The 12,627-nt window shown below is 41.7% G+C and overlaps 1 protein-coding gene across 1 annotated transcript in view; it reads left to right on the forward strand.

The window, feature by feature from the left end:
- Nucleotides 1-12,627, forward strand: part of WDFY4 (WDFY family member 4) — a 161,136-nt gene that overhangs the window by 83,254 nt on the left and 65,255 nt on the right. The window contains exons 40-43 of the mRNA XM_066621374.1: nucleotides 3,623-3,700; nucleotides 4,850-5,047; nucleotides 6,911-6,983; nucleotides 8,040-8,191. Coding sequence (XP_066477471.1) covers nucleotides 3,623-3,700; nucleotides 4,850-5,047; nucleotides 6,911-6,983; nucleotides 8,040-8,191 — 501 coding nt within the window. The remainder of the gene's footprint in view (nucleotides 1-3,622; nucleotides 3,701-4,849; nucleotides 5,048-6,910; nucleotides 6,984-8,039; nucleotides 8,192-12,627) is intronic.

A 12,627-nucleotide genomic window follows, 5' to 3' on the forward strand; every position in this document is an offset into this window, starting at 1 on the left:
TATTCCCCAACCACATGGGGTTCCAGGAATGAGGAGCAGTTGGCAATGAACATTAGCCTCCTAGAGGGTCAAGGCAGTGAGTTTACATGAGTCTCTTAATGGTTGAAACTGCAGTCTGTTGAAAAACAAAATGAACACTCACTCTATATTATGAGCAGCAGTGGATATGAGATGTTTTTAAAAAGTGCAAGAATCACATTTGTCTGTGATTGTCCCCATGAAGTGAAAGAAAGGGAGAGATTTACTCTTCAGTTCGCCACCAAGTCTTATGGAGATATGTCACAACCCACTGCCGTACCAAGAATTGAACGCAAAATTGTACAGAAAAATCACACATATATACAGTCTTTATAGGGTACTGAAATGGACATTCCAACTGAAATAAATCAGAGGAAGTCTTGATTTTGTAAATGGAGTGTTTTATAATTGTATAAATATAATTTTATATTATTTATGCATTTTTTGGCTTAGTTGTATCATCAATGATCAAAACATTAATGGTGTTTTGATTTTTGGGTTATATTTTGATTGTTGGAGAGTTGGGGCTCAGGTGACTGGATATTTGGAGTTTTGTGGGTATTAATTGATATTTGCTCAATAGAACAAGATGAAGTACAGTATTTCTGTTTTCTGGCAGAAAACTTATTTCTGAGCACATGCAAAGTGAATGGAGTTGGGAGGGTTATTATATGTTACTTTACCTGTTAATATGTTGTCTAAAGCATTGTTGAATTTGCCCTAGATTTCAAAACATACTGGGCAATCCGTAGATTGTAGCCCTCATACCTACTCTCTCTCACACTCATGCACACGTAGCAGTGTTCAAACAGCTTTCCCATGGTATAATCGCATGCACTCCCCAGCAGTGTGGGAACAAAACCACCTGAGTAGAATGCTTGTCTGAACAATTGAATGAAAAGACTCATGGAATTTATCTGCATACATAGTAGCTTAATTCACATGCACTCACACGCTCCAGTGATGGTGGACTGTAGTCCATGAATGCTTGTGTTATAACAAATGTGTTAGTCTTTAAGGTCCCACAAGTCACCTTGTTGTACTTAACATGTACAAGCAGCTCTCATATGGCTTGATGACTGTGCAAAGGGGGTTTATGTGCAAAGTCAGGCAGTGAGGATGATTTTTGTCAATTTCGGGTGTTGACCTGGGCCTGTGCCTTGCAAAGGGGGGATTTTCTAGGTCAGTCGATGAGAGTTTGGTATGAGTTATCAAATAGTTTTGTGAAGCCACAATTGTGATTAAATGCCTAATGATGCTTTAAGCAAGCAAAGTGCAATGACTTCCATCAGTGCCATCCAGGGGCTTCTTGCAGGGGAGATGTTAGTTGAGCACGGGACAGAGCTGGAACCCAGCCAGTGTCAGTTGGCACCACATAGACCTTTCAGTGCATTAACTTAATTAGAGACCAGTGCGAGCAGAAGCCAGGCAATTTGCTGTGAAGAATTGCCATGTCTGTGGCACTGACTATGCATTGAAAGGCCACTGGTTGGTAAAGCCTGACATGTGCTCATTGCTCAGCATTCTAGCACTGAGGTGATTTGACCATCCTTAACTTGAAACAATTTCATTTCTTCTTTTCTTAAACTGGCTCGATGTTAACAAGCCATTGATAAAATTGCATTTAAACTGTTGGGCACAATAAACCAGGGACATCTATTCTGGAAGCTTCACTGAAATGAAAAGGAGTTCAATGCTTGAAATATAGGTGTGATATTGTGCAGTTCCCATTCATCTGATTAAACTTGTCCTGGAGAAATAGTTAGTGCCTTCTACCTGCAATCCAAAGAGTGTGAGCAATCTGGGTTGCCTTTGGATAATGTTTGCTTCCCATAATATTTTTGTGGGGATTATTGTGGACTCTTGCAGATGTCCTTGTATCGCAGCTGTGGTCTACCTGTAGGGTGCTTTCCTTGCACGAGTTCTCCATAGAGGAGATCCTTTGGGATCCGGCCATCATCCATTCTCACAACATGACCAAGCCAACGCAGGCGTCTCTGTTTCAGCAGTGCATACATGCTAGGGATTCCAGCTCGTTCCAGGACTGTGTTGTTTGGAACTTTGTCCTGCCAGGTGATGCCGAGGATGCGTCGGAGGCAGCGCATGTGGAATGCGTTCAGTTTCCTCTCCTGTTGTGAGCAAAGAGTCCATGACTCGCTGCAGTACTGAAACAGAGACGCCTGCGTTGGCTTGGTCATGTTGTGAGAATGGATGATGGCCGGATCCCAAAGGATCTCCTCTATGGAGAACTCGTGCAAGGAAAGCGCCCTACAGGTAGGCCACAGCTGCGATACAAGGACATCTGCAAGAGGGATCTGAAGGCCTTAGGAGTGGACCTCAACAAGTGGGTAACCCTGGCCTCTGAGTGGCCCACTTGGAGGCAGGCTGTGCTGCATGGCCTTTCCCAGTTTGAAGAGACACTTGGCCAACAGTCTGAGGCAAAGAGGCAAAGAAGGAAGGCCCATAGCCAGGGAGACAGACCAGGGACAGACTACACTTGCTCCCAGTGTGGAAGGGATTGTCACTCCCAAATCGGCCTTTTCAGTCACACTAGACGCTGTGCCAGAACCACCATGCAGAGCGCGATACCATAGTCTTCCGAGACTGAAGGTTGCCAACATATAAATTGTGGACTATTGTTTGTAAATGGCAAAAGAAATGTCTACTTCACTGCAGATGTCCACTACTTCACCAATGCCTCTGGAATATTACTACATGTGGTAGAAAAACAAATATGTGAATTACAGCCTGAAAAATTTGTTACATGAAATGCAGACTTCAAGATTATGGAATCTACTTTGTTTTTTCCTAGAAAAAAGTGGTTGACAGGAGGGTGCAGGGAGTGTGGGCCACACTAAGTGACATGCATGGGGACAACACTAATAGCCAAAATTTTGATAATTTCAAATAATACCATCATGTTATATATCAATTGATGTGTAATTTCATGCAGAATCCAATGAAACAAACTGTGTGGAAATATCTCTATTCTATCAAAAAGTATAGCCAAAAAACAGGGGCGGCGCAATGGTACATCATCACACCCACCGCTCAGGGCATTTCCCCACCCACTGCATGGGAAGAGGCCCATCATAGGGTATGACAGGCTGGCCTCCTGCACCGGGTGACGCAAATCCTAGTGGCGCCACTGCCTCAGGATCTATCCGCAGGGACAAAGTGCAAAATACTTGTTCAGGTGATGGAAGTAGATGCAAAATGGTTAGTTACAGGGGAAGCCAATTACCTGTTATACCTTGTGAGACTGACACTGAAGTTACCCCCTGCATATACAAGTACAAAGATGCATCCAAGATCAGGATTGGCCCAAGACCTCCTGGCACCGGAGGAGGTCTGCCAAATGCTGCCCCCCTTTTCTGGTGATGGCATTTCAAAATTCAGATTGGCGGGGGCAGAATTCCACTGCAGTCTATGGTCACCATGACTCCTAAAATTACTTGCAAGTTTACATCTCACGTGTGAACATCAAACACTTTGAAGTTTGGTCTGAGGTTTGTGCTTTTCAGTTCAGGCTGAACCCAATTTTGCTTCAAATAAGGCATGCTATTCACAAATATATTGTACTGTGTTCTTGTACTTTCACTAGGACTTTATATCATGCTTAGAAAAATACAGGAGAGGTGGTCAAGAACTCTATGCAGTTTTGTACAAGGATCATGTACAGGTAAGGAACAAAGATCCTGACTTGCTAAGAGTGCCAAAAAACTTATTGGGTTACTATCAGGGAAAGGGAGGGTCCTTACTATTTTTGTTGTTATAAATACATCATTTTTAAAACATACAAAAGTAAGTTTAGTTGGATGCAATGTGGAAAGAAGGATTAAACCATGCAGAGTAAAGGAAAGTACCAAAACTGAGGCTCTTTCAGATGTGTCAGTCCTCACCTTTCCTGCCAGTTTAGGACCAAACTAGATGTGATGGGGCAGCCATGTTTGTTTATTTTGTGATTATTTTGTGATGGTGATTGCAAACCATTCATGTTTGAAATGGCCTCAGAAGTCTCTTCTTGTGCCATCAGTCCCAATGAGTAGAATATGGTTAGAATTTAGCTTAGGCCACAGTTCTACTTACGCATGACCTCATTTGGTGGAAAGAGGGTAGCTCTTAAAAACTGTTATACTAACTATAGTAATACCTCCCAGAACATAGGAGATATGTTCTGGAAAGTTAAGCACTGTGTGGAACAGCACTATAGATGACATTGTTAAAGATAAGGCAGGCAGCCGCTGCTGATTGATTTCATGCTTTCCAGAACGCACTGCTTCCTTTGGCTAGAATAGCCATCAATCACACTAAGATCAAGAATGCTGGAACAAATTGGATACTATGGGGCTCTTAGTTTGTTATTTATAGAGCATCCTGGCTGTGTATTGTACTTTTAGAGGAAGAACAAGAACATTCTGTTGTAAAGAGCTGACAATCTAAAATACCCCAATCCACTGGAATCGCAACCTGTATAAACTTATATAAAAGAATGAAATCACTTTTCAGTTGCCTAGCATTCACAGAAGGAATGTGCATCCTGTTGTAGCTAGTTAACTTCTGAGCTGGTCTCAAAACCTGCCCACTATGCCACATTCGCTAGGGAGAAATGTGCCTGCAGGAGAGAGACCACCTGGGACAGGGTAGTAGGCACATATATACCTTGCTACATATGTGCATCAACAACTTTTCCACCTCTAACAGCCTGGGATTCTGTGGTCAGGAATTCTGAGCTTCCCACTCCAATGGTTTTGAACAGCCCAATGAAATTTCTGAAGACTTGTAAGAGGAAAAGGAGTAAACGGTAATGTGATTGTGTCTTTTACCATAGAGATTACACCGGGTCTTCAACAAAGCAGCAGAAACCTGGACAGATACTAAAGAGCAGGTTTTTGGGAGAGGAGGTCCCTGGGGATCTGCATTAGCTCCTTCAAGATGGGTTCTGGATGGGTTTGAAGGCCCTGCCCGGATGAGGAAGAGGATTCGGTTCAGCATCACCCATCAGACATCTATGACAGTTGAGAACAAGGTATTATGCTTTGGGGGTAAGATTAGGCAAGTGATCACTTCTCTCTTCTTTTTCCCCTAAATATTTGTTGGGACTATATTTTCCCAATACAGTATCTGTCTTCTAAGTCATTGTGGGAGATGGACCTCCTCTTTGGCAATATGGTATCTACACCTTTTGACTCACTCAAATATTACTAGAAATCTTTACTAGAATCTAGAAAGAAACTAAAAAGTTTCCTGGTAGCTTATCAGAGGATGTGGATCTCTCAACATACAGTATCTCCAAAATCAACAGTCAGGTGAAATTGCTGCAGATTACATTGAGACTTTTCAGAGACTTGGAAGTTTTATTGCCCAAACTTCTTCTGTTCCATCATGGCCCTTGTCAGACTAACTTCACTAATGTCTGTAGTCCTTCAGGAAAGTACCCAGTAAAAGCCAAAGCCAGCTCCATGCAGCACAAATCACCTGCCTTGGGTAATTTACAGGAAAGGTGGAATGTAGTACCATAAAAGACAAATAGTACAACTTTACTTTGTGTGTGTGTGTGGGGGGGTGGTTGTCATGGGTACCTGTCATGGTCAGACTAGATGTGACTTTAAACATGTACTTTGGCCTGAGGATTTTTGAAATATTTTTGTTTTGCTAAATAGAAGCAATAGAAAATGAATAGATCTGGACTCTAGCAGGGGATTTGTATTGTATTGGCAGCCTTCAGTCTCGAAAGACTATGGTATCGCGCTCTGAAAGGTGGTTCTGGCACAGTGTCTAGGGTGGCTGAAAAGGCCAATCCGGAAGTGACAATCCCTTCCACACCGGGTGCAAGTGCAGTCTGTCCCTGGTCTGTCTCCCTGGCTAGCAGGGAATGGAGAAGAGAAAATAGGAACCACGGGGAGCCTGATCTAATTCAGAAGCATGGAAGTTGCAAAGAGTTAAATTCTCCCATGTGACGAATAATGAAATCTCCTACACCCCCTACCTGGCACTTTCTTGTTTTGCTATATTTATTTATTGGTAGCATAGCTGCTATTCTTTTTCTAGAGGAAGGAGGGCATTCTCAGTCCTTGGGAATTGTATCCCCTTTAGGAATTCTTCCAAAATTCTCCTCATCTGAATTTCTCCTCCCATTTGGCATCTGTACCAATGCATTACAAATAAAATTGTTCCAAAAAAACAAACAAGCAGCACCAGGTGAATGTAATAAGATTTACTTCCAAATACTTGGGTATAGGATTGCAACCTTAGTAATTAGCTATGGCAGAAGAGGTGGATGTTTGAATGAGAAGGTTGCAATTTCTTGGTGATGTTAGTGTTTGGAATGCTGGTATTTCAATGCTTGGTGTGTACCTATATACTTAGGGGCTTCAATCCAAAGATCTGTGGAACCTCGAAGATTCCACAGAGCTAGTATAGATACAAAAAGGCACATGAAAAGATAATAAGGGTTAGGAAAAAATGCAATACAGAAAAATAAAGACATGGTAGAGGTTTATAGCATAGAATTCACTGCCACCAAATGTAGTGGTTATTGATTAAGGTTACAATCCTATACACACTTTCATGGGAGCAAGCCCCATTGAACACAATGAAACCTACTTCTGAGTACAATGCAAATGGTGGTGCTGTTAGTTGGGTTTAAAATGGCATTAGGCAATTCATGGAGGATAGGTTTATTGGTAACAGTTAGCTCTGTTATATAAACTGAACCTCCATGTTCAGAGGCAGATGATCTGTCTGAACAAACAAGGGAGACATGTCACCTTCATCTCCTTGCTTGTGGGTACTGAAGCTGAAGGCATTGAGTTTATGCAATAGGATGCTCTGAGTAATTCTCCAATTTGTTGTAAATGTGTGTTGATCTTCCCATGTTTTTCTACTCAAGGTGCAAAAATCCTCTTGTCAGGCTCATCAGACACATGAGAACACACCTGCTCCAACTCCTGAGGAAAGTCAAGGTAATATTCCAAGGTGAACTGTTTGATAGGATAACTGTAATATCACATGGGGGGGCTCTGAAACATTCATTTGATACATGAATGTTTTGGTAACAATGTACCAGGTCACTATGAAATACATTTGTAACAGATTGCAAATTAAAGTGATAAATTTAATGAAAATTATTTGACTCTGATTATATCTGGTGTCATAAATGTCATTGGAAATGACAATGCCCACTATTATTATTATTATTATTATTATTATTATTATTATTATTATTATTATTATTATTATTATTATTATTATTTTATTTTATTTTATTTTATTTTATTTTTTTTAAGGAAAAAGGCTAACCCAAGAAACAAATCATTGCTAAGTCCTGAAATAGGAAACAGTTCTCATGAAGCACATGTGCAAGGAGGCAAATGCTGAAGTGACTTTTATGGCATACATTTCAAAAATAACAAAGTGACTTCCAGCCGACTAGGTTTAAATTAGGAGTTAGTTTTTACAAAGAGAGCTGGGCTGTAGTCATTCTGTACACCCGCCCATCCACTTCTTCTGGAGTTGAATAAAATTCTGGAAATAAGATGACATTAACAGAAAAAGCTTAGTCCAGAAAGAAATAAGAACCACCATGTTGACTAAATTCAGAGGTACCTGTTATGTCTTTTAAGCAAAATTGATAACATCAAGGGATCTGATTACAGTGACCTATCATATCTGATCCAAAGTTTCTGGTTCTGTTTTCTTCTAGTGTTGGTCTCTCCCTTGTTCTTTTGTTGGGGGTGGGGGAGGTTACTCTTGGCATCCATGAAACCCTCTTAATAGAATTGGGCAGAAAGACAAATAAATTGACTTCTCTGTCTCTTCAAATCTGTTGTATGATAGATTGAATGGTCAAAACAGTTCTTCATTGTACCAAAGCAGGACACTCACTTCCAGCCTGTTGCAGATTTTTTGTGTGGAGGGAGAGATATGCCATTCTCCAAAGCAGAATTTGTTGCTACTTGATAGTTATTTGTTTGTTGTCAAAGTGCTACCACTGACTCTTGCCCTTCATTTCGATACAGAACAGCTGATGCTAAATGGAGAGGAAAAAGGAATGGATTGTGGCCAACTGACATTCTTTCCTGCCCTGCAGGAAAGTGTTGGCTCAGATGACTTGCTGGATGTGTGCTTGGAAAGGAAAATCATCCTGCAAGAGCTTACTGATGATGAAAAGGTACCATGTGTTGAAGCTGGGGAAAATTTGCACAATATCATTTACTTTTGGGGAATTTTGTCCTAATGAACTGGACAAAATCTGTAGTAGAGAAGTGGAGCAAGAAAACATTTTGCACTCTATTGTGATTCAATCTAGAAAAAAAAGCATATATCATATGCTATTCTTGGACTTTACACTATAAAAGGAGATGACATGATTAAATGCTTCCCCAGTTTATTGCACATAGCAAATAAAATGCCTAAGGGAAGGCTTGTAGCCTGGTGTTCTCTCTGATTCAGCTTTATGAAACAAGAGGTTCAATCACCTGCTTAAAAACCAGGAAGGATAGAGATCTAATGAATATTCCTGGGGAAAAGTCTCCAAAGTTGATGCATCACCACTGAAGAAGCTCTGTCCTTGCAAAGTACCAGACAAAAGTGTGTCAAAGGTGGGCCAGGGAACCATAAGTGGTATTAAAGGTGGACCACTGGGCGTTGGCTGAGTACCCATCTAACCCACCCCTGAAGCCACATTACTCAGTTGCTGCCTTCTCCTCCCTTTGCATCATAAATGGAATTCCTTGGAAGCCTGTGTGATGATGGAGGAGCCTCTAGAAAGCCCATTCATAGGTGACTGTGGAGAGCAAGGGAGTTGATGACAACAGAGCAACTTTTTCTCTTCTTTTAGTGCTGCCAAAACTCTGAGAAAGGACTGTTCAGACTGCCCCCTTTTACCATAGCTCTGTTTTTTCCCCTTATTTTAGAGGGCTAAGTAGAGAAGCAGAGTGCAGTAAACTGGAACCCCCTCCCAACTATTCAGTCTCATACACTAATAATTCTCAGTCCAGCATCAGAAACCATGCACATTGTGCCAGGATTGCACACCAGGAACACTATACACAGCACTCTTTGGCCTTCCTTTCCTTGATCCATTCAAAGATGGAGGCTTCCACAATTGCCTTCACTGGACCAAGGTGAATCACACCTTCTCTGTGGTGACACCCTATATATGGGACTTCCTACCACTAATGATCAAATTGTCTCCTCCTCTGCCCATTCTCCAATGACCCATATTTATTTTCTTTAGCCTCCGGGGATTATGGTTTTTGTGTGTCTTTGTGCTATATTGTCTTGTTTTATCTTGGTTTATTTTGTTATTTTTGCCCAGTTGCTTTTCATGCTGTGCTCTGTTGTAGTTTTTTTTTGTTGTCTAGTCAGTATTCTATTATTGCTTTTAAATTTTATTGTAAGCTGCCTTGGGCCCATCCAAAAAGAGAAGGAAAAGGCAGGATAGAAATACTTTTTAGATAAATAATTTGAAAGAGTTCAGGGAGAGTAATAGGCTTTAGACCCTTGTAAACTCTGCCTCCTGGTTTTGAGACAGAGGCTCAAACTCCAAACAATAAATTTTCTTGAACTGTGGTCCCCACAGAAAAATGTAATCAAAATGCTGAAGTGGGGAAACCTACTATGGTGCCTTCCATATTTTGGAGTCAGAGGGATCACTTCCAGTAGATAAATAATAATAATCTCATCTTGTCTATCCTTGGGAGCTATTTGTTCACTGGTATGAATAGGAAGTGTCACAAGGACAATCCCAAATCACAACATATATTGCTACCCTTCCATAACCGTAACTTTGCTTAATTGCAGAGTCAGATGTTTTGGTTATGCTTTTTTTCTGCTCAAAGTATGATGTCTACTTTCGAGTTTTAGATCGCTTGTAGCACAAAGAACCTGGCCAAACAAGGCAGGCCACAACCTCAATGAGGCAAGACTTTCATGCCTTGCTGCACATTAGCTTGCTGCTGATGTTCAGTGTCCTCCTTGTTCTGTATCACTCCACAGGAGGCCATCAGAAATGCCAGACACGCTTGTTGAGCAACAGCCAAGTTGATGCAGGTTTTTTAAAAAAAATCTGCAGGGGGTAATATAAGCTGCTATATGCTCAGTTAACATGTGACAACGTAGTTTTCTGCTGACCACAGAGTGGGAACAAGCATTCCTATGGCACTGCCATCATCATCCAACTGCTTGTCAGCCTCAGTCTGTAGCAAACAGTTTGTGACTGCTTTTGAAACAGTTCTGGTTTCAAAATGTTGTACTTTGGTGCACGTGCAATTGCACACTTTCATGACATTTGCATTATTGGAGAGATTATAGATCAAAACCTATACCCCTGGGGGCTGGGGATTACCCCTGGGGGCTGGGGATAAGAATAGGCCCTCAGTTTGGCTGTACTTGTCGTAAGAGGCGACTAAACAGCCACCGGGTAGATGGGACTCGTTAGCCTGGGAAGGCAGCTCATCTGAGAGAAGGAAAACTCTGATCCCAAACCTCCACTGCCTTGTGGCTACATCCAGCTATGGAAAAGGCTTCAGGAGTCAACCTCGAGGCAAAATCCGGAGCCAGAGTCTCTGAGGCAGTTCATGGCTGAACACAGTCACGTTCTGGCAACTCCTGCGATGCCGCTGGAACCAACCGTATTGGCCTCTGCCTTTCCATTGGACCATTTCAGCGACGTGGAGAGGGGGGATTTGCTGCATGGGTAACAGCCTATCCTCCATACCTACTTTACCCAGGTTTCGCGCACTGGAGAGGACACTCTGTTCCAGAACCACCATTCAGAGCGTGACACCATAGTCTTCCGAGACTGAAGGATGTCAACATAGATCAAAACAGATCAGCTTCTTATGCCATATTGGTGCAATACAAGAGAAAACCAGATAAGAGTCCACAACAGTTATTACGGCTGAAATTATGTGTGAACTTACTTGAACTTTGAACACACTGTGGCTTACTTCTGAGTAGACATGCACAGGGTCGTGCTGTAAGGTGTAAGGTTACACCTTAAGGCTAATGTATTTATTTAGCATAAGCTTTTGTGGACTACTGTGAGTGTTTGTCAGCTGCCCCCTTTAACCCAGCCAAGAAATGTTAATAATATCCTAGTGGGATTGAGGAGATGGAGGTGTAAGACAACAAAATTGAACCCTTCCTTCATCTCTAATAGCAGGAGAATAGAGTGGGCCATCAGATACATGCAAAGATTCCAACATTGCAATGAAGATGGGGCATGGGGAAAGAATGAATCTCCCCTTCAGGAATCCTGGTTCTATCTAGGATAGCACTCCCCCCTGGCAGCCATTTCTGTAAGAAAAGAAGCACTGTCGGTTGGAATCAGGCCTGTACAATACACATTGTAGGCATGTCTAGTTTGACCCAAAGAAAACCTCAGAGGACTAAGGGAATCCATGGAACCCACCTGCAAATCATAGTAGGTGAATTGTACAGAAGGCAGCTGGAGACCAGACTTCAAACTTGCAGGCCAGGGATGAATTGCCTGAAATAAAGGCAATTCCCTGGGAAAGAACTACAATTCTAGGTAATTTCCTTCCTCTGAGATCATATCTCACAAAGTCTGCAATCCTAACCAACTTTCCAGCACTGACATAAGGGCAATCCAACTCCAAGGTAAGGAAACAAACATCGCCTTACCTTGAGGAGGCCTCCATGACTGCTCCCCAACTGGAGGATGCAGCATGTGTCCCACTGGCATAACTCTACCAGTGCTGGAAAATTGGTTAGGATTGCGCCCTCAGTTATTTTTGTATTTTTGTTTCAATTGATGATAGTGTAGACCAAAAATCATGCAGGTATAATAAATGTTGAGTTCTTTGTTTTTTCGTTTGTGGTTTCTGATCACAAAGGTGCCTTTTCCTGGTTTTTGTCAGGGCTAAGAACTTGGTTTTAAAGTGAAATATGACACTTTTGCATTTTCCCATTCCCATATTCCATATTGTTCCTTCAGCTGAAGCACAAGGCTTTAACACATTGTGCCTTTAACCCAATGTCAAAAATTTGCTTAAACTCTGCATTTTATATGACCAAATATATACCCGTCTTTAATATCTGAAAGACATCACTTCATTCTTTTTCTGCAACCCTGAGCAAATTGAGCAATCCAGAGCTCATTGCCCCAAGAAATACCATTGGAGGTAATTATGCAATTATTTCATGTCACTTTTGCATCACTGGTAACCAGTGTGCTTGTTCTATGTTCTGCTCTGACAGTAGGCAAGTTTAGTTAATCTATGTTAATTTCACTCTCTCCACTGCTTCATTAAATAATGACACAATTCTCCCTGTGGGGCTGCCTTTTATAATGCTACCTCCTTTATGTCAGGGCTATGTTTGTTGTTGGAAGCAAAATTGCTCAGACCACTGCCTGGGAGAAATGACAGGGCTTTATGACTTTCTTCACTTAGCATATCAGCATGTGCCTGTATGGGTGTTTTCACTGATGGGAGGACTTTGCCAGTTCAGAAAGGCATGAACAGTGCCCCATTGATTGTGCTGGATTATGATTCTCCAGAGGTAGAGTTCCAATTTGGCCAGATGTAATAGCAATCTGGGCCTTGGATAGGCCCCTTCCTTCCAAAGAGTTTTGGATTT

Source organism: Tiliqua scincoides, chromosome 3 (genome assembly GCF_035046505.1).
Source record: "Tiliqua scincoides isolate rTilSci1 chromosome 3, rTilSci1.hap2, whole genome shotgun sequence".
In the NCBI taxonomy this organism is placed as follows: Eukaryota; Metazoa; Chordata; class Lepidosauria; order Squamata; family Scincidae; genus Tiliqua; species Tiliqua scincoides.